This window comes from Drosophila melanogaster, chromosome X, assembly GCF_000001215.4.
Source record: "Drosophila melanogaster chromosome X".
Taxonomy (NCBI): Eukaryota; Metazoa; Arthropoda; class Insecta; order Diptera; family Drosophilidae; genus Drosophila; species Drosophila melanogaster.
In genome coordinates this window covers 12223698-12246551 of record NC_004354.4, presented here as the reverse complement: position 1 = coordinate 12246551, position 22854 = coordinate 12223698, and the positions used below count along the sequence as shown (strand labels likewise).

Below are 22854 nucleotides of genomic sequence, written 5' to 3'. Positions count from 1 at the left end.
AGATATTTAGGCATTGCTCATGCAGTAAATATGATGATATGGTTTAGAAATAGCAAATATTAATTATGGTACCATCGTACTACATCATTATGTAACAAAATGATATATTTATGTATCTTTAATTATTCGGTTTAAGTGAAATACACCAAATCGCTCTTCTTCTTTTGTTTTGTTTCGAATACAGAGTATGGTATCATGGAAAGAGTATTCACTCCTTCGGCTTTCTACCACTTTGGTCGCACTTTTTTTTTATTTTCGTACTTTCTGCTAAACTCAGCATTTAATTTTAGTTGGCCCAAAGGGTTGAGACGACGACGGCGACAGTCAGTTTGGGTTCTCTTCTCTTTCAGTTCAGCTCAGTTCAGTTCGGTTGAGTTCGCTTTTGACTGCAGATTGTGTACGTACTCGTATGCTCCTGCTTGGGGTAAAATGTTTTGCATTTTATTTTTTTCTCCTTCTCCTTGTTTGCCACAATAAAAAGGGTGAATTTTTATATATTTTGCCATAAGTTTTTATGGCTTCCGTGTGTGGCGGCTGTCGGTAGCTGTCCGCATGTCCGTTTGTCCGTTTGTGTGCTGTCCGTTAACTCTTGACTGGCCTACACTGCACAAATATGCTCGTTAATCAAACCATTGATTATTTGTTCTTTTTTATATTAAATGAGGCTTTTTATCAGTGCGTACATGTTTTTAAAATATATTTTCAGGATATATTTCATTGGCTAAAAAAAAAAGCAAAACCTCCTCAAAACAACAGCGCATCAGTTTCTTTTGAAACGTGAAGTGCAGCCAGCTCCTTTCATTTCTTCCACTGTTTTTTTGTCGACATTTTGTCAAAAGTTAGTCCAGTCAATCAGGTTTTAGGGGCGGCGGGGCGTGGCTTGCGGTGTGTCTAACATGACGCGCCTTTACACTTAACTGTTTTAAAAAGTTTTCCCACCCTGCGTCCCGCTTTTCCATTTCCCCCCCCCCCCCCAACTTTTGACACACTCTTTGCATTGTTGCTCTCCTTGTTTTGCACTTTTAATTCGGTTTATTTGAGCACAATTTATGAGTGTGTGTGTGTGTGTGTGTGTGTGTGTGTGTATTTAGATTTTAATCTACTTTGCCGCTGCAGCTGCAAAAAACTTTTTGGCAGCACCACACCCCAAAAGAGGACTAAAAACACTCCATTTATTTTTTTTTTTTGTCGTACATCAAAAATTAAGCAAAAACGCCTCGTAGTTTGCAGTGAAATTTTTTTTGGCGAAAATCGAGGGACGAACTCCTAATTGGATAACAAATTTCGACTGTAATTTGATGGGCTCACAAAGTCACAAAAACAACAAGAGGCAGCAAATAAAAAAGTCAACGTTAAAAGCCCTTTTGTGTATGGCTATACAAAAGCCTTACATCGAATCGCAACAAACTCCCTTTGATGGCCATTCAGACGAATTTTAAAACAAAGTCACATTTGGTATTAAAAACTTTTCGCAATATTTTTTATATTTGTTTTTTTTTTTTTTTTTTTGTGTGTGTCAGTTGCAGTCGGGTTTTTTCAGCACTTCAACCAGATATTTGATTTTACTGGCGCGATCAAGCGACAAACAATTTATTAATTTGTAAAGTTGTTGCTCTATATCTGTCAAGAACATTTGGCTAACGAATTTCCAAATGCACACACATTGTTCAATATGTAGGCCAATTAAAATTCAATTTCATTGTTGCTTAACTTCGCTACAGAAATGTGTTGCACTTTTTGTTTAAATACTCACTGATAGAAGTGTTTGAAATCATCTTTAAATACTGCAGTTGAATTGCTTCTGCACTTAAAGTGCAGCTAAACGCAAAACAGTGGTTATAATTAGCAATATTCCCACTTCGCTTGAAGTGCCCATATATTAGAATACTATGTAATTTAACCCACTACTACCCCCCCCCCCCCCCCAACACCGTATTTCCCATAAAATTACACTTGAATCATTCAGCGAGTTGGGAATTGCTCACATTTGATTGCACACATTAATTTAGTCGCTGACCTTTGCCGACTGCCCACACACAAAGCGCCACCAAAGAGGATGGAAAATCGTGGGGGAAAATCGAGGCGAATCGGGGGGAAATCGGAGGGAAATCGAGGGAAATGCAATGGGGGAAGGAAACGACGGGAAATGAAGGAGGCAGGCGGATCGGAGCCCAAGAAACGTGCTTTTCAAATGAATGCAAGGGCCAGTGTTAAATTTCAATGCCAATTGCAGTTTAAGAACAGAGTATTGCCCGGGGAATGGCCAGTTTTTTTTTTTTTTTTGCCTCGATTTGTATGGCTTTTTAAATGCGAAAATTCTTACATACATATTTACATGCTTGCATGCTGCTGGCAAAGCGGTTGTAATTTCTCTCTGTGCACGCGGCTCTTTTGTCGATGGGCAGTCGATAGATGCGATGCGGGCCATCGTCTGTGATTCCTCAAGTTGAAAATTTCATAAGTATTATTAACATTTCTGCCATAGTCTCCCTCGTTTGCCATTGCCTGGCTCTCCCTCTTCTTTCATTATTTTCCGCATTGTTATTTTTTTTTTTTGTTGTTATTTTTTTCCTTTAATTAAAGGGAAAGGTTGGGGGGTTTCGGAAGGAATTAAATGTTCGCTCAATTAGCAATGCCGAACATTTTTCACATCCTTATTAAGAGCTCTTCTTAAGACTCTTTTGTTGGCAGATTTTCCGCCTGCCATACATACGTACATAATATACTCGTACAATAATAAAAAAAAAAAAAAAAAAGCAGAAGAGCCATCGCGAATTGTTTGATTGCCGCCGTTTTATGCACATCAATTCTTCTTTAATCTTTGCTTTTCCTTCCATTTTCCTTGCCCCTTTCTCTTGCTCTACGGATTTTCCACTCGCCGGACTTTTCACTTGAGTGACACCACCCAGTGCGTTTTATTGACTTGGGCTTTTCGGAGCAAACAACATGACCAACATGAAACGGCCCGCATCTGACACATCATAACCATAAAACGATTTCCACTCCGATTCCGATTCTGAATCCGAATCGAACAAAATTTTATGGCACGCCCAATGAATTTTTTCGTTTTATATGCAAATTCAAATGAATTGGAATTTTCTCGCTCTCTGTTTTTTCCCATTTTTTTTCTTTTTTCGTTTTCATTCTAATCAGCTCATAATCATCAGAACTGAAGTGGCCGAATTAACGGCTGTCAGGCGATCGAAACGAGAACTGCCCACATGTTAATGACTTTTTTTTATTAAGTTCTAAAATTGGAGTTGAAAATATACGTATATGGAAGTAATTTCAATATTATTAAATACAATGAATGAACGAACCTCTTTAACCCCCAAAAACCCAGGAGTGCCATTCAAGGCGCGGTCAATTGCAAGTCAAACATGAAACCCAAGCCTTTAAGCCAATCAACCCTTCAAACACAAATATGTATTATAATTTGTATATGCCATACTTATATAAATCAAATTTCGTGTCAATTTTAATTGCGATTTAATGATAAACGATGTCCGAAGTCGCGACCTTTTCACTAAAGGGTTAAGTTGTCTTCAAGGGCTCGTTGGAATCAATAAATGCGGGTGGTTGGTCCGACCAAACCGCCCATCTTAACCCCATAATGCCCATACTTCCTTTGATCGATCGGTGGAGGTGGCATTTAATTCGCAGTTGCTGATTGAATGCCGAGACGAATTCCCATCAGAGTTCAAACATCGGCAATCGAAGAATTATGAGAAAATAAATTCCCCATTGCAACTGCCGCATCTAAGGCCCCCATTCATGATGTACATTAATTCAATTAAGCTCTTTCAATTTCAACTTCAGTTCCAATAATCAAACAACAACATAAACATACACAGAGATAAACACACACACACACAATTGTGTGCCCATGGGAGAGGAGAGGCACTGAGAAAAATAACTCGAAACTTGAAAATGGGGCCATTCGTAACAAAACTTTGCAAATATAATCTTAATTATTAGACATATATTTTTTTAAATCATACTTATTTAACATGAACTCCAGTTAATTTTTTTATTTTTAATATTACTTTCGCTCCTCCTCATTTTGCAGTGCACATAGTTCCAGCATTCGAACTCCCTGGCTGGCATTCCCTTCCTAACTTTTTGTTTCGATTTCCCCACTTTTACATATATATTTGTAGTTATGTATACATTGGAGTTACCTATCGGCGTTGTCTATATGTTTTCTCTTTTTCCACTTGCCCTGTTTCGTTCACACAGCAAAGTGCAAAAATACGTTTTTAATTGATTTTTAATTAAATGTTAAATTGTCAGTTGCAGTCGTGTTTGTTGGCTGCGTTTTGTTGGCAGGGAGTTTTTATGAGTCAGCAAAAACTTTGAAAAGGTAACTAGTACTGAGGGGGTATTTTTTGAAGGGAACTAGATAAGTCTAAAATAATCAAGTACACTTTAAATGTTCAAGTGTTCGAAATGTACACATTATCATCTAATATTTTCCAATAGCTTTAATCACACGTTAGATCAAAGAAAATCCAATCTGCGCTGGCAAAACAAAAGCTGCTTAAAAAGCGTCAAATGAAAACAGGTCAAAATTTCCAATCTGGCCAACATAAAATCCAATGCCAAGTCTCTTTAATCACATTAAGCTAAGAGGTCTGCTCATCAGGCACCATAATGGTGTGATGGAGGGGGGGGGGGGGTTTTCATATAGAAAAGTCGTGGGTATCCAGTTGGCAGGGGGGGGGGGGATTGGGTGGTGTTAAGGGGCAAGGGGGCCAGAGGAAAAAAAAAAGAAAAGTTTTTTGTTGTCTGAAAAGCGTGCACACAGGTGGGCCCGATGCTTGTTGAAAGCTGTTGTCGGCGCAAAAGTTCCCTTCAGCCTTCATTATAGCCATTACCAAAATGATGATGATGATGATGATCAGCAGGAGAATCAGCATCGCGATGATGATGATAATGATGATGTTCATCATTGTGGTGCTATGTGGTATGTGAGCCTATCACGTACATTCGCCATCAATAACGCGACGATTTAACTTGTCTCGTTCTGGACCCGGGCACGTAGTAGTTCGCCAGTAGGTTGCCCCTTGGCCTGCCGAACTGAGCCACCCAACTGGCACCACCCACTTACACCGACAGCTACGGCACCCACCCAAATCCTAAACCCACTCCACCACTTTTTCAACAACAGCACGTACGCATAGCATACACGTGGCTTTCGACTAAGTCCCCATCCATGGAGCACTCTCATTCTACACTGCAAACAACCACCGATCAATAGACGCAAAAAAATAAGCAGGTGGATTTGCCGGTGCAACGGGGATATCGGATATCATAAAGGTAATGGGTATCATCAACTTTGAGCTTATGAATATATAGATATAGCAATATATATATTACCGTGCGATATATTATTTTCTCACAGTGCCATTGAAATCGCTGATGTTTATTCCAACTTTGTTTATCGATATAAATATTGGCAACTTTTTCACATTTCGACCTGGCACGTAACACCGTTACAGACAGTTGAGAGCACCACCGCCCAGCCCAACCCCCTAACCCAACCCCCACCTAAGCACCTAACCACCCAACCACCCAACCACCCAACCACCCAACCACCCACATCAACTCGAGGCTAAGCTTTCGGACTACAAATCCACTTAGTTGCTAATTGGCGGCAAATCAGCTGGCTAAAGCCTGCTCTTCTGTTTGGCTTTCTTCTCGAATCCAATCGAATCGAATCGAATTGAGTTTGCAGCCATCGGGAGTCGATACCTTGGTCTTTAAACGCGGATTTCTTTGAAATTTTAAGGCAAAGGTGTAATGCAAATATTAAGAGATTTTCCACAGCCAAAAGGAAACCGCAGCCTTACCAACGTTTGAAAATGCTAAATATTTTCTTGGAAAATATAAAACCTATTTCGCACCTAACAAATAATTAAATATTTACGTTTGATTTGATATTGGTACATATTTTCCATTCCACTTAAGTTCTATTGACTTGGCTACTCTTCGATGAAACACAATTGGTAGCACTGATTGTTCTACTTGCTTTGGGTTTGTATCTTTGTATCTAAGCCAGTGAGGAATCGCATCACGTGCATCATGTAGATGCCCCCCTCTCCAACCACCAACGCCTTTTTTCTCGCACTGTATCTGTTTTTTATGCTCCCTCTATTTGTATTTTTATTTTTATTCCAGCTCTGTGTGTTTGTTTCGGTCCAAATCCATTTGAGGCAGCAGGAACTGGCACTTTTTTTTCGGCTCAAACTCTGTGTGGCTTTAAACCTAAACCAGAACCGAAAACCAGAACCAGGAACAAAAAAAAAAAATATATATATATATATACGATGATCGGAGGGGCGAGGCAACCAAGTCGCGGCTCTTGGGCGCCTTGGCTTTTGTGGTCAGTCAGTTTTGGCCGTCTGTGATGGTCGTAAAAATACCCAAGAGATGTCGAAGGCATGTTGCAAAATTTCAAGCTCAAGTCGAAATGGCAGCCAAAGTCTGTTCCACACTCACACGTAGTGCAAAAAACTAAAGGAGCACACACACAGACACAGAAAAGTTGCCTGTTTGGATTTCAAATGGTCAAAATGTGGACATTTGCTTAAAGAAGAAGAAAAAAAATCTTCGTATCTGCAAGATACTTCTTTTATGTCCCTCCCTTTCTCACCACCCTACCCATCTCTTTCGCACGAAACAAGTCTGCTGAAGAAGAGCTTGTTTTCGCATTTTTATGTCCATTGCAAAATGCGGTTTGGCCCATTCAAGGAGCTTACATAATGCCCTACCCACTGAGATTCTTGTAGTTTAGTTTAGTTTTCAGCTAATTAAAATATTGAAATAATACTTTTATCTGCATTTGGTTTTATGCACTGCATTAGTAGTGTAATTTTGTTTTAAAGAAACATTTTATTATATGAAAAACAAACTAAATACACTTATATATGCATTTGCTTATTATTACCCCTGTGTACTTTATCCATAAGTAGCGCCCTTTGGCAGTCGACCCAGTTGAGTGCCCTGGAAAATAAGTTGGTCTACAAGCTGTGGGGCCAATCTTAAGCTCCACAACTCGGGACCTCTCGGCTGCACTCGTCGTCTCTGTTTTATCCAATCCCTCTATCACTTGCACGCACTCACACAAAATTCTTCCTTTTATTTTTTTTTTCCCACTTTTTTTCTCCCTTTTTCTTTTTATTTTTTTTTTTAAATAAAAGTTTGCGTTTTAGCTTTAGCCAGATTTATGTTTTCCTGCTTGCGTTTGCAGAATTGTTGTCGGAAGTTTTTTGTGCAGCATCATGGCACTCACACACACACACACACACAGAAAGTTCTCAAAAAGACGTAAAAAAAAAGATGGAAATAAAACAAGAAGGGAAAAATGAAGTAAGGAAAAGCCGGGCTCCAGTGGCAGCTGGAAAATGGAAAATGGGTTGGGGCTGGGCGAAGTAAGGCGACCGCAAAATATGCTCAGTAGCATTGATGCGCCTTTTGACCCGGCCTCTGACTTTGACACTGAAACCGAAACCGAAACTGAAACTGAAAAAGAAACAGTCAACATAAAACTAAGAAGAAAGGGCTTTTCCCTGTGACTTGGCATTAGTCGAGCAGGAGTGCGTCTTATTAGCAGTTACGTATAGGGCTTACACAGCGAGAAAATGCGTGTGCTGAGGCAATATATCTATATTCAATCTAATCATTAGAATGAATTTTACTACTGCCTCTTGACTCTTCAAAGTGTATAAAAGGGAGAACTACTTGCCCCCTTAATTAAACATAAAATAACATTGTTGCCAATTATGAGAAAGCACATGTAATAGAATTTATAAAAATGTACAACCATCCATTCCACTTCTCACTTTCAAGTGACCCAATTCTATGGGTCATGTTTATTCTGCAAGTGTGCGAAACGGTAACCTTTTCCGGCAAAAAGAACGCTCGAGGCCAGGACCATCATTTCACTTTCACTTGTCCAATTAGCTGTCGAGAATGTACTGGCAATCGGATGTTTAGTACTCCAGATGTCATGTAGTTCGTTTGGTTTTCCACCTCCACCTCCACCTCCGTCGATTCGGATTTGCTTTCATTTGTTCTGGCCATCACACCTGGCCTCCGGGGAAGTCCCAATGAAATCGAATCGAATACACTGAATTGGACATCATTAGCAGGGGGCGTGGGTCGTCGTGGGTGGGCTGGTATAGGATGGGGGTCGTGCCATAAGGGGCAGTAGGTTAAGGAGTTCACCTTGTGAAAGTTACCCCTGGAGGCAGGTGAAATGACCAAAGGAATGGGCAATTCGTTGGGCGAAGATGAAGATTCTACCTCTTCATCTTTCAGTTGGACTGTACGACTGTAATTGAGATGGGTGCAAAGAACGAATGGCAGAGAAGTGGTCCTTCTCGTCCTTTGGCTCCATTCGGTCCTTGAGTCCTCCAGTCGAGTGGACCCAAACAACAAGATGTCATATCATCGGAATGGCAGTCTCATTACGAGACTTTGTTCATCGCCTTTTTGTTCGTTTCCCTTTTCGTTGTGTCTTTTGAGCCGGCATTAATCAAAGGTCTTAGGGTTAATGTTTCGCCAACCGACGTGGTGGGGATATCAAAAACGATTGTGCTCATAATTATAGCGCTGGGAATAGGAGATGATCCAACTGCCTCAGGGGCAACTTCAAATGCAAATGCGGTGATTACGCTTTTGTCAATATTATGTCTGGTATATTTCTCGATTAAAATTTGTCTATCCACTTGATTTATTTCCCATCAAGAGGTTGTCCGATTTCTGTGCTATTTTCTTGACCATTACTGTAAGAGTAGTAGTGTATACAGTATTTATTTACCACACACACACACACACACTAAACTAAGCGGCTGTTAATGACGCAATTTCCGCAAACGCAAACGGAGGCCTTTGGCAACCTTTGAGGGTCAGTTGCTTTGGCCAACTTCTTGGTGTTGTTGGCCAAAGCTAATTAGCTTAGCGCGTTTAAATCGCTCGAGCATCGCTCATTTCTAAGGCATCTCTCTATATACTGCTTTATATAAACGGATATGTAACCCCGGAGAAATGGCTGTCGATAAATAAAATAAAAGGCGGGGAGGAGTGCCTCGTACAAGCCACAAAATACGAAAACAACAACTGGGATAACCCTTTTTTTTCCAACAGACAATTCCAAGCCATTACACTGAGAAATGTGACACAATTTGAATAACATTTAAAATATAAAATTGAGCATCAATTCGGTTTGGATTCCGGCTTTTTTCATCCTTGTCTTTATTTTGCTGATGGTTTTTGGACATACCAACCCAACTCCTTGAAGTGATGGATTTGCTGCCTGAAGAGAACATTTTCTTGGGCCTTTTCTTTCCATTCCCCATTTTTCCGGGCCGTCTCTTCGTTGTTGTTGTTTGTTTGTTTTATTTTTTGTTCCCCCGCCACGACTTTCTGTTCTTTTTCGTTTTTACTTTGTCTAAATTGCGTAAATTATTGGCATATGTTGTCTTCGAAGTCCTGTCGAGAGAGGCAATGAAACATTTTTAACCCTTTTCCTTGGAAATTGACAGGGGCGTAGGTTGGTGTGCGCTGCGAAAATGTCGATGTCGGCCTGGTATTTTTTATTCCATTTTGCCGTCTTTCTCTGGGATTCTCGGGTGCTCTCCCTAGTTTTTGATATCCCCCATAACCCCACATTTTGGGGCGCCTCTGTCTGGCTGCCAGTTGGCTGTCATTTATTCCCACTTCGGGTTCAGTTTCGGCTTCCACCAATTTTCTCCGGCTCCTCTCTCCCACTTTCTTTCTGTTTTTTTTTTTTTTTTATCATTTATGGCCGTCGTTCTTTGGCTTTTTATGTGCGCTATTTCGCGATGTAGAACAATAGCCGCCCGCCAGCTCATTCAACCCACTGCCAAAGTCGTGGATCCAGGATCCCAGGATCCTGAGTCCGGAATCCTACTGTTCCTGCTCCAGCTCCAACTTCATCTTCGTGTGCTTTTGTTACAGCAAAACGGGCAGGGTGAGCCACTACTGTCCTTCACTATCGCTCGTTGCGCCCTCGCGCTACTTTATTGTCTTGCCAAAAGAAATAGACTTTTAATATACTTGGCCATTCAGAGCACAAAACATGGAGCGAAGCTCCCAGGGAAAACTCCTTTTTCCCTCCTCAAAAAAAAAAGCAAAAAAAAACTGCCAGCAAACACACGGAAAATAGAGGAAAAAAGGACAAGTGTCTGGGAGTGTGGAAATATTAGGCGATTTTGCCAGTTCATTGACTTGCCACAACAATAGTTTGAAGTTTGTCTGCCAAAATATGAGATTCCGAATAAAATGGAACCAATCCCGGGATGGGGGATTCGAAGGCGAGCGACGGAAAACAGAAGCTAAAAAGTTTTTCACTTTAATAGTTCGACCAATTTGAGAGTGGCTAAAAGGCCAGGATAATGGCAGCACAGGGAGTGCAAATAAAATCGTACTCCGATTTATTTGTACTTTTTGTTGGGCGCAATTTCTGACTTGATCAATTTGAAACTTGGCCATTTTATAGCCATCATTTCGGATCAAAATAAAGCCATGTTAAATCTATTTTTTTTTTTTTTTTCAATATCTAAAACATGTTGGCCTTGATTTTAGTTGACTAGATTTCGAACATCCATCAGTTGATTATCTCAGTTTAAACACGACACAGTAACTGTGCACTACACAATAGAACAAAATTCCAAAATATTGTTGTTTCAGGTCTAGGAAATTCAAAATTTTTTTTTTGTTTTTGATAGAGCGACTGAGGATTCCCTACTCTAAGACAATTCCCAAGAGAACCTCAAGCTCAAATCTCAAATAAAATATGGCCGAGAAGAAATCCCAGGACAATAAGGATAATGTCAGTGGATCCCAGAATCGAACGAGCCGCGTGGAAGCCCATGTTCGCCAGCAAGAAGAGAATAATGCTATATTTGCTCGACTTTTTGCCAGTTTGGACGCTGAACATCGTAAATTGAAAGAACTTGAAGAGCGCAGATCGCAGCTAATTGAAGAAATGAAAAATTTGAGGTCTCTACTCTTTGTTGAGAATAAAAAACTTCGACAGACCGTTGCTCCCATTTCGGGTGGAAATCCATTACCAATTCCAGCTACCAGTGCTAGTTCCGTCGTGAAAAAGAGTTCGGAGAAACCTTCTGGCTCTAGGACCTCTCCCATTATCAAGTCAGCACGTTTGGAACGACGACCTTCCAATAAATCGGTTACAATTGCCGATCCACCAACACAAAGTTTAACGACTAGCGAAAGACCCAAGGCAAGTAGTTCACAAGGTTTAAAGAAAAAGGAAAATCGACGAAGTCTCGTTGTTCCAGCAAGGAAAAATAAACATAGAATAACTTTGGGTAATAAGCGGTTTCAGCTATTTCACATTCTAATTTAATCCAATCAAAACGGTATTAAATTTCTAGATAACTTATCAAATACCAGAGAGGACATGTTAGACGAGTTCGATGAATCCGCATTGGCAACTTCTGTGGGCTCCAATTTGCAGACTTTGGAGCAGCGAAGATCCAATTTAGAGGAACGAGAAGATATAGACGAAGTTTTGGTCTCGCTGTCAGCATTATTCACCTTTGTGGATTCTCAATTTACAGACCAGGCCATTTTACCAAGTACACCTGATACCGATGATTCCAAAACTGACGAAGTGATTCCCAATACCGATCAAGATCCAAGTTTTTATCTCCCAAGTGCCGATTCTTTGTTCAAGGACATACTGGGACCGAATTCGCCATCCTTAGAGGTGAAATTGCCAGAAGAATCACTTCAATTGCAACCAGCTGACATTGTCGAATGTTCAGCGAATGTGGCGGAAATCGTTGAAAATGAACACGAAACGGAAACGGAAACGGAAACTGATTAAAAGCCCCCTTTAAGGGTTTTTAAGACTAATCTAATGGTTAATTAAACTTGGAAGTGCAGCTATTTACTAGATCTGGCAACAATATTAAACAAATACACACATTGAAGCCAACTAGCCAGCCTTTTCATTGGGGGATCCACTGAAAGGCTTTTAGAAAACTCTGTTTAAAAATCCTATAGTTTTAAACTTTGAATAGCTGAATGGCTCACCGCATGACTACTTAGTTTTTCAGGGATCAAAGGCAAACAATTTTCCTGTTGATGCTATCAAAAATGTGGCAACATATTTACGTACAAGTGGAGGGCCTATTATTTTTGGGGTGGAAGAAAATCTGCACATGCTCATGGCATATTCGGTCGACTTTTCTCAGCATATCTTGTGCTTTATTTTTTGTTCGTTTTTTTTTTTGTTTCTTATTCAATTTGCCGACCCTTGGTCCCCTGTCTCAAATTGAAGTCCTGGGGGTCGAGGACACTCTCCACATCCATTTCAAAACAAATTAGTTGCCAACTGTCCGAAACAAATGTTGTCTAACGAGCAAAATCGAGTTGTCTCCCATTGCTATAAGAATACACATGAACTAGGTAGGTATACCATATACACATAAATATATATAATACAATATATATTTGGTATATATGTATGTACGGACATGTCCACTTCTTGGGAGTTTTGTGCGACTTGTTTGTCCAACGAAATGATATGAAAAGCTCGGCATTTCAATCATAATGTTCATCACGATTTTTTCCTCTTTTCCTTTGGGGTGGCATAGAGATGATGGTGGGGACTTATTGATTGGACTGGGTCAAGAGGTTATGTTTTGTGTGTGCGATTTTTGCTAGTGAAATGCACTTGAAGTGCAAAACTAAACTTGCAAGTCAAACCTGAAGCTAAAAAAAAAAAGAAAAGAAATAAATAAAAAAAAAAATGGAAAACTCGAGAACTGAAAACTGAACTAAGGCAAACCGAAAACTAAACAAGTTTCTGGCTACCGAAAAACCACCTGACCCATACGAGCACACACAAATTACTTATGTGCGGATGGTGGGTGGTTCGTTCAGTGGGTGGTTACACATTTCATTTTTTTTTTCTTTCTTTTTTTTTGGTTACTGTTGTTGTTTGTTTTCAAGTAGGTCATTAGAGAGGCCTTCGCCCTTCGCCCAGCCACTTGAATTATTAAATTCCCCCGGCATTTCGAAGTTCTGCAGTTGAGCCAAGCGAAACGAGGCGCTTTTCCTGCCCTCGCTCCTCAAATATGCACATTTTTCTATACATATACACCCATCCATTCGTCCATCCATCCATCCATCCATATATACATTTATACATATATAGTAGGTCCTATTCGCATTCGTAATCGTATTCCAGGTTTGCCAGACTGTTTCCATAACTTACCTAAAAGTGGCGAAAAAAAAAGAGAGAAACAGAAATATTTATTGTAATTTTTCTGTTTTCAATTCGCAGCAGCAGCTTAAATATGGGCTACTTTGACATTCAAGGGGACATAATAAATCAGCAAGAGAAAAAATGCAATATTTTTAAAACATATAGGTCAGGCATGAAAATGTATATACATTTTAGATCCTCTTCTTACTTTTGTTTTGCTTGCAAAAAGCTTGAGCATAGATTTGTCACCCGCAAAGGTAACTTTTAACCAATTCCCAATTCCAGTGCGATTTTCTATGCTCCTAGTGCTATGGAATTTAGTATTTAACTATTTAAGTTGAAGTGAATTCTAGAGCACACTCTACGGTTGTGGTCCCGCGTTCGGCTGGCAGTCCCATAAAAAGTAATTGGAATTTTCATTTAATATAAAAGCTGAGCGAACAACACAGGCAGCGGAACACAATCTAACCCACTTGGCAGCTTGCAATCGCACAGCAACCAAAAACTATGCATATAAACGGGGGCCACTGATGTTAGGATCTACACCCCCTCCCTTCCCCTTTGGGAAACCCTCTCGAAATATCCATCTCTACCATTTTGAACTGGAAAAAGGATACAATGTAGCCAGTGGAGCATCCTCATACTCATGGATATGTGTATCCCCGTGCAGGCTCGGCTCGTTGCTCATAAAACTCACTCAAGTAAAAGTACGAATGGTTTTCGATATGAAATGCATGAAACTAACAGGCAAACATATTGCGCCGCATTGCCGAAACCCGCCCACGGCCACGCCCACACGACCCAAACGCCCACACGCCCATATTTCCAACCCACTACACCGGGGGATAAAATCATATAAGCATCTTATTTATTTTCACTCATTTAGTTTGCATCCAAATATTTCTATTTTTTTTTTTTTTTGTTTAAATCTCTGGCATACGGATTTTTTCAATTTTTATGTTTACTTAGTGCTCAAAGTTGGCTCGATTTTAATATAAAATCGTGAAAGCAGTTTCAATCAATATAAAAAAATGAAAACAAAATTAAAAAACAATATGTAATCGTTGAGCAGTTATCAGTGCTTAAAAGTTTGATTTTAAAGTTGAATTTTTTTAGAAATGTTAATGCCAATTGAAATTATTTTTACAAAGTAACAAAACATATTTTTTTGTTGTACTGTTAAGTAATTAATAAGCAATTCCTTAACAGGTGGTCCATTTTTTTTTTTTACAGTGCAGCCAGCCCCTTGTATCAGTTGGCTGACTGTTGGTTACCACTTGGCCGTTGTTGCTCCTCATCCACATCCACATCCACATTCTCATCCACATCCATATCCTCAAGCTGAACCTCCATCTCGTCCTCGTAAGCTCTTCCATCTGTGTGCCCTCGTTACCGCCCCTTCACCCCTCCGGTCATTGTTGTGGGCTGTGTATGTATGTATATACGAATTTATATATATATACATATACATATGCATATATATATATATTGTATCCCAGTGCGAACTCCGCACCTCTCGCCTGTCTATTTATTCAGATATGAAAATGCATATTGTACACTCGACTCACGCCGCTCTATATGGGACATTTCTTTATCATTCGCTCTTCGCCTCCATCTGCATACACACACAGATATATTTTATCCTTTTTTCAATATGCAACTCTGTGGCATGCGAGTGTGTGTGTGTGTGTGGGGAAAACGGACCGAAAAAAAGGATATATGGATGGGTACAAAATATAGGAGCTACTCATCGAGGCGTGCGTTTATTGCAATTGTGTTCCAGTTTCTTGCGTTTGAATTGGAGATGATTGCGCCGACGAATGGAGTCTCACACAAAAAAAAAAATGAAAAATGAAAAAAATGAAATGAAAACAAAGCAACACCTTCGGGTGACACGGCAATAAAGGAACTGTTCTTCTCTTTGATAAAACTCAATGGGTTTAAATGCTTTCTGGTTCAAAGTGTTATTTCGATTTATTTTAGCCCATATTAGGTGCCATGTTTAGCACATATCTTGTTTGTATATGTATTAAGTCATTGCATTTTTCTAAGGCACAAAACACTTGAACCCCGTTGTGCTATTATTCAAAATGACTTGTTGTTGTGCTTGAAAACACTCGAAATGTCAACTGTTTAATTATGATACAAAGCACTTAAATCGGCACTTCTGCAAGTTATATTTTCCAATTGAAATTTACGTTTAATTAGGGCTTAAAGCACTTTGCCCTTTGACCTGACGTTTATGTTGCGACTCGAATGGCTAGAAACGTTTGCTTTTGCCCAGGATTGCTTGTATTTTCTAATTATTATATGCATTTCAATGCAACGGAAACCACAGAACCGAGAACTCGATTGTTAATTAAGTCTTAAATCTATGGCAATATTTCGGTAATGATATCACGGTAACGCAACTCAGACAGCCATGCGATACGGTTGACCCGAGTTGACCTGTGCATAATCACCATTTGCCTTTGTTCCCGGCATTTTGATGGCGTTGTAAATTCGCGATGACACTCGACTTAATTACAATTATTTGCACAGGTGTGCAGGTGAATGCACTTGCAGAAAATTAAGACGAATATTCAAGTATTTGGTATTTTTCTAAGTTAAGTTTAAACCTACGAATTATAAGCAATTTTGCTTATGGATCAATCTTTCTAAACTTAAGCCAGTTTGTCTTAATAAAAATAAGATATTTTAGGAATGAATACAAATATTATATGTTTTGATAGAGTTATTTGAAATATCTATATTGTATAGAGCGAATTAATGTTTTTTATTTGACTTTGAATTTTTCTTTGACCAAAGAAAATGCTCATTATAGCTTTGCAATACAGTATATGGATTTCGCAGAATCTTAAATTGTATTCGAACTATTTCTTTTTTTTTCAAGTGCATCGAGTGCATTATTTACCTGCTGGAATGGTTCGGCTCGTGGGCAAAGGGCTCAGCGTAGATATTTCGCACGGGTGGCACTCGGCGGGGCAGGGGCGGCGGCACCGGATTGTAGCCATCCATGATGGTATCACAATCGGAGTACTTCATCGATTTCATAGTCATTTTGTGTCTGGTGTTCACTGTACCGAGAGTGCGAGAGTGCACTTTACTTAACGATTTATGTCGATTATTTATTATTTAATTATGCGTTTTTATTTCGTTTTCGCGGCGTTGCGTTCGCTCTTGTCGTTTTTATTTTATTTTTTTTTTTTTGTTATTAATTATTACAACTATTATTATTGTTAATGGCAATTGCAGGATTTAACCCTTCAGCGGCGATCGCGAGTCGTCTGCACCCCGTTTCGATGCATGGGCAGGGGCATGTAATTATTACAACTATTATTATTGTTAATGGCAATTGCAGGATTTAACCCTTCAGCGGCGATCGCGAGTCGTCTGCACCCCGTTTCGATGCATGGGCAGGGGCAGGAGGGGCCCACAGGGGCCTCGGTGGCATTGCCACCCGCGTATGGATATATATTGTCCGCGATTCAATGAAAATCTCTGCGTCGAAATCCCTATCTATCGGATTTCCAATCGCTCTGAATCGCCGGTTATCTTTTATCCTTAAAATGTTTTTTTAAATCTTTTTCATGGCTGCGCCAATTGGTTAACTTCCGATCTGAATGGGAATAGAAAATATATTGGTAAGTAATTTGAGTGCTGTTGTCTAGAAGACAACAACCTTGTGACCTTTCGTTACGCTTTACTAAATCCTTTTCGTGCTTCTCTTTTATCAAGTCTTGTTAATCACATTAGAAATGTTTAGTATTTTATATAATTATTTGCACAAAGCAAAGTGTATTTTGTTATTTTTCGCATTGGATCTATTATCAAATATTTGCTGGTAATTATTTATTCTATTGTTTATAATTAAAGTCGAATTAATGCGGATTTCCGAAACATGTAAATCGACCTTTTCAATTCGCAATTTAAGTAAACACTTAATCAAGCGTGTAATTAAAAGCAAAAATTCCAACAATTTCCCTAATTTCCCACATTTGCCAGCGGCCGGCAAAACACTCTTAATACCGCTTAGCAAATGTTAATTGTTTTTCCCCTGGTAAGAACGATTGCATTTGCCTAATCTGTATCTGTTAACATCCTACCCGTTCCGCAATCTATATATCTATCTATCTATCTAACGATTTCATTCCCGAGTTCTAACCAAAAATCATTCTTAGCTCCGTTTCAGCATTTTCAAATATCCCAAAACTGGTTTTCCTTCGGCCAAAATGGAAAAATCGAGGGGCGGCATCGAGTGGAGAGCGAGCGGCTGGGCAAACAATCAGAATAAGTGTGGATTCCATTTTGGTATCTGGCAGTTTGTAGTCCCATGTCCGACTGACTGCCAATGGCCAGCATATTTGTTACACTTGCCGCCCTCTTTATCCGATTGGACTGCTGTTACTCTGGTAGTCGTACTAGTAGTAGTGGTACTGATGGTACCACTGCTATATGGCTCTAATCACAAAATCCCACCCATGATGTGCCCAGACAAAATATTCAAAGTCATCGTGTAATATTGGAAAAACACTTGGAGCTGTGTGGGGCTTTTGGATTTTCGATTGGGGGATTGGGGGGATTGTGGAGCGGGCGCCAATGCCAAACAATTTCAAATGTAATCCGTTATTGTGGCCAGGCCGATCGAAATGTTTTCGTATCTCAACCTGTATATGTATATGTATCTGTATCTGTATCTGTGGGATACAATGGACCAGCCACGGCAGCAGCACGGGCTTGGGATAATGCGGCATATCTTTGGGATTTTCATCTCAAATTAAATTTATGATATGGCACAAAAATTGAATAACACCCAGCCGGGCACGAAGTGAATCAAAATCAATCAAAAGATGCCAAACCAAATGGAAAGGGCAAACTGGAGAAGGAGGTAGCAATACTAAAGGCTCTTCAACGGCAGACAGCAGACACCTCAAATGAACCGCAGAGATGCAAGTGCATCGATGCAGATGCAAAATACGGAAAACAAGACAGTGGCGTATGAACGGATTTCATCAATGGGAAAGGGGTTCTCAAACTGATTTATATTTATTTATAATTAATGAAGAAAATTGGGTTTTTTTTATTAAAAAATAAAGTAAAGCTATATTAATTTAAATGCCAAAATGCAGCATTTATTTAATTTCAAATTATGTAAATTAAACATTTAATAAAACGAAATCCCCTTTCTAAGCCACTGACTGCACAGTTGCGGTTGCAAGTGCAGTTGCAGTAACAGCGTCTCGACCGCAAAATGGTCAATTCCTTGCTGCATTTTGCATTGCCATATAGACAGAGATGTATCGCATCTTCCGCTATCCTGGCAAATTTCTCATTAATCAAACATCGAAACACTGACTGATTTTGGGAAGCATTAATTAGCACAACGCAATGAACTAGCACATTCCACGCCGGCGAATCGAATGCCTCAACAGAGATACAGATACACCATACGTATCTTTTCTCACAGCGGTGTCTAATGAAATACTTTCAATCATAAACGAAAATAATTTCACGTTCATTATGAAAAAAGCGAACAAAAACAAACAAGAGAAATAATAGCCCAACAAAGAAGTCGCATATCCATTGCCGTTGCTCAAATATTTCAGCAACACGTATCAGATACGTAAAAAAAAAAAAAAAAAAAACATCAAAAAACAAACAAGAATGGCTTGTAATCGCATAATTGTTGTTCGAAAAGCGAACAAAAAATAAGATATATGAACGAATTTTGAGAAGGGTGAAAAGTATGTTGTCACCGCGACATAAAATACAACAATTTTTTTTTGGAATTTTGGCAATCAAATTGTTTTAATTCCTCAACATAATATATGTTTTGGGGATCTGTTTTTGGGGATATATTGTACTGGATTTTTATATTTATTTATATTATTTTTGCCGGGTTTTATTCTGGTTTTTTTTTTTGTAATTACAAATACTTGATAATGCCTTTATTTTATGACACTATTTTTTGGGGCAAGGATTAACAATTTCCGCTTCCTATCATCCAAATCGTATCTTGCAGATACTGTGGAAATTTCTGTTTTTCTGGAAAATCTCTAGCATTCCTATGATTGATACCCGTGGCCCTGTACATACATATATGGGTTCTCGGAAATCCCCGGACAAATATCTTTTGGTCCAAAACGCATTGCGCTGATATGAAATCTACTAGTTGTTTGGCCGAGACCGAAAAGCAGCTAAAGATTTACTGGCCAAAGGCACGAATACCGCTCCCCGTTTTTAGCTTTCAGCTTTCAGTTTTCCACCGTTCGCCGTTTAGCTGCCCAGAAATATTCCAGCTGAGTTTGTCTGGCAGCGCATTAATCTCCAGCTTGGCTACCAAGTTCGCTGCACTCTCCACGCGGCCTACGCGAAAAATGCAGCGCGAAAAAGAGGCAGCAACGAAAAGGGGGCGGTGGCAGGGAGGTACTTGCACTGAAAAAAAATGTAGGGGGTAGACAACTCGATGGGCAATCAAAACAGTTCACTGGAACCATAAAAACCCCAACTCAATTAAATGACAACATATTAAGAAAGGAAGGAATATTTTTTGTACCTTTTTTCGACAGACAACACTACGACTTTTTGCAGTGCATTTAGAGAGGAGCGACTGCTCCTTAAACATTTTGTTGTTTTGTAGTGCAAATCATGTCGACGCCCCTCCGCCTGCGCATTCGAAAACCCTGCCCCTTTCGCCCACCCAAAATGCTACCAAACGAGTTCGCAGCAAGTTGCTCTGTCGAACAGCAAAAAACAACGACAAGTTTCCAGGTTTTCGTTAGGATGCAGCTTAGCTTATAAGAAAAAAAAAAAAAAAACAAAAATAAACCAAGAGGAACGTTGGTAAAAAAAATCTATATAAGAAAATAAGAGGAAACCAAAAGCGGAGCTGGAACTGGGACTTAAACTGGGACTGAGACTCTGACTTGGACTTCAACTGCGACCGAAACGGACCATTGAGCATTGGGGATTGGGGACTGGGGATTGGGTATGGGGATTGAGGATTGGGCAGAACTGGTTTTCATCAGAAAAACCAGAAGAGGGCCTTGGTTTGTTTTGCCCCCCCCCCCCCTTTCCTTGCCGCCCCCTTTTTTTCCGCCGCCTGTCAGGCATCAAAATGTCAGCGACTAAATGTAATTAAAATTGATTTTATTTCCCTACGAACACCACAAACATAAAACAATTAAATGGCGTCTAAGCCAATCTTTTCCCATTCCCCGAACTTGTGTCAACAATTTTTGATTGTTTATAAATAGTAGCAGAGGGTGAGAAAAGTATGCCCGACTCTTGAACATTTGCCACAAATGTCAAAAGTAATCATGATGGCCAACACGGCATGTCATTTTCCCTTACTCACACCAGAAATTCCAAAATCCAGAAGATCTTCAACCAAAACCAAAGGGTTGCCCAACAACATTTTTATGGTCGCTGGGGCAAACAAAAACACACATATATATGTATATATATTTCTCCAAAAATGTTTCCAGTTTTTATGAGTGGGAAGTGCGTGCCACATGAACAACGGGGGGATCTTGTGGCGGGGAAACGCGGGCGAGAGTCCCGAGAAAATCGGAGGGAAAAACGAAAAGCCACAGTCCATATAAAATATGCTTTTCCAATTAGCGTTTATTTGGTTTTTCATTTTCTGTTTTATGTTTGCCCAGATAAACAAGCAAACACCACAGTTTCGAATAATTAAGGCACACTGCGGGAACTTGATAAAGTTTACTAGTTGAAGTTTTTAATTCAAACAGCTTAAAAAATCAATTTTTTGTTTAGCGAAATATTCAATAAAAGAAATTAATAATTGCAATAGATTAACTTTGAATACTACATTTTATAATAAAAAAGATATACGATCCAATTGCATTTAGATTGTATAAGCTCTAAGAATTATTTAAATTTTAAGCATTTGAAAAAAAAAGTGATTGAATAAGTTGTTTACTATTTTTTTCACTGTTTATGAAAAGGATGATTTCCCACTTGGGGGATTCGATTTGGGGCCAAAGCTAATTGGCCAAAAGCCATTGGTGGCGAGTGTCACAGAAGATCATGATGCATCAAACAGCTGGCATTTTTCCAGCTGTAGATTTCCCCCAGCGAAGAAAATCCAGCGGGTTCAAGCATCTTTTTTCCAAGAAGATCACTCAAAATAATCATGGGACTTGCAGCGAAAGCTCTTGTCACGATCGTTTCGTTTTATGGAATTGGGAGCAATCTGTTCGATCGTTTTTGTTTTTTTTTCGTCGTTTTTTGTGGAGTGGGATAGACAAAAAAAAAAAGAGACACAAAAAGATGAGTGCTTCAATGTGCCATCAAGTCACAATTGAATTATGAACTTATGAACCAGAATCACACTGGCCATTTAAGCAGATTATAGTGGTCATAAATGCTTATCCGCCTTGATAATTTTATTGGCAAAAAATAAAGGATTCCAGATGCGGCACGCAATCGGCAACCGGCAATCCTCGATGGCAATGACGCACATGATCGTCCAGCAAGTCGGTATCCCCCCATTTCAAGTCACACATAAATTAACGCCCCTGTCATAAGTAAATATATATGTACATCATATATACATGTACGTATATATACAATATGCACTGTGCATTTCAAGGTCTGGGGATGGATGGTATATGGCATATGTGTACATACATATATCCAGTAGATCGAGAAACCGCACGCACGCGTCTCGGTGAAGTAATGAATTCCCCCCTTTTCTTTTTTGTTTAAATATTTTGCGTGCCTCGAGATTTATGTTGGTGTCGCAACAACAATTGCATGAGGGAAGCCGCATTTATTTGTCTTGAAAGTTTTATTGCTTTTAAATTTATGGCCTGGGTTCTTCTGCTCTTTTTTTTTTTTTTCTTTTTTTTGGTGATGATCATGTCACAGGGCGAGTGTTCACACCTACATAATTAAGGAAAATATTGTTCAAAACAACCGAGACACATCTGCCGATGGACTTCCCCTTTTTTGGAATCTCTAAGAGATTCTTATGGTTTTATGACCCCAAAAAGTGCCATAGTTCGTATTTAGAATCTTCAGATTTAATAGTAAGACTAGTTATATTTTTGAAGTTGTGCCTTAAAATTTCCTCTGCAATTTCTAGCTATTTATTAAAGTTTATTAAAAACACTTTATAAGAAGTTATGTAATTGAGCGTTTGGGTTTTTTGGGTCTTTGTTTTGAGATTTTAGGTATGCGCTCTTGATTATGAGCTCTACATGGAGATTTTCTGCTTATTTCCTCTTGCAAATGAAAGGAACTTTTGCTTAGCTATCACACACACACACACGCACCCAAGTCACGGTGTTTTTTGTTTTTCTTGGAATGTCAGAAGCCAGGTTCTTAGACTTCGTTGATAAGTTATCATTGCCAAAACATAGGCATCCACCACCTCCTGGGGCTTTTAGCCTACGCTCCTTCCATTTCAATGAGATTAAAATCTTTGAAAGACATTTTATAAACATGAAAAATGTGCGTCAAGTAAACTAAATATAACAAAAGCCACGGGAAGACAAAGGAAAAGTCGAAAGTTTTTTAAGTAAAATGCGAGGAAGGTTACTGCCCTGCTTTTCCAGAAA

The 22854-nt window shown here is 39.3% G+C and overlaps 2 protein-coding genes across 12 annotated transcripts in view; one reads left to right on the top strand and one right to left on the bottom strand.

The window, feature by feature from the left end:
• Ten-a (Tenascin accessory) overlaps positions 1–22854 on the bottom strand; it is a 291517-nt gene that overhangs the window by 88663 nt on the left and 180000 nt on the right. For 6 of the 11 annotated variants that reach the window (NM_001169260.3, NM_001144718.3, NM_001272554.2 and 3 more), the window contains one exon: positions 16182–16886. The exons of 3 other annotated variants lie outside the window; for them this stretch is intronic. In NM_001169260.3, coding sequence (NP_001162731.1) covers positions 16182–16327 — 146 coding nt within the window. In that variant the 5' untranslated portion in view covers positions 16328–16886. Of the gene's footprint in view, positions 1–16181; positions 16887–22854 lie in introns of those variants that run through there. 2 more of the 11 variants (NM_001169258.2, NM_078582.4) reach the window with 2 other exon arrangements.
• Positions 10675–11990, top strand: CG32655 (uncharacterized protein). The gene is made up of 2 exons (NM_167320.2): positions 10675–11360; positions 11427–11990. The coding sequence occupies exons 1-2, from the start codon at positions 10823–10825 to the stop codon at positions 11879–11881; spliced, it is 993 nt and encodes a 330-aa protein (NP_727600.1). The 5' UTR covers positions 10675–10822; the 3' UTR covers positions 11882–11990.

Excerpts from the sequence above, each read along its gene's own strand:
- CG32655 (NM_167320.2), top strand. The coding sequence starts at position 10,823 with ATGGCCGAGAAGAAATCCCAGGACAATAAGGATAATGTCAGTGGATCC. Across the intron at positions 11,361-11,426 it reads TAAACATAGAATAACTTTGG|ATAACTTATCAAATACCAGA; the intron begins GTAATAAGCGGT and ends TTAAATTTCTAG.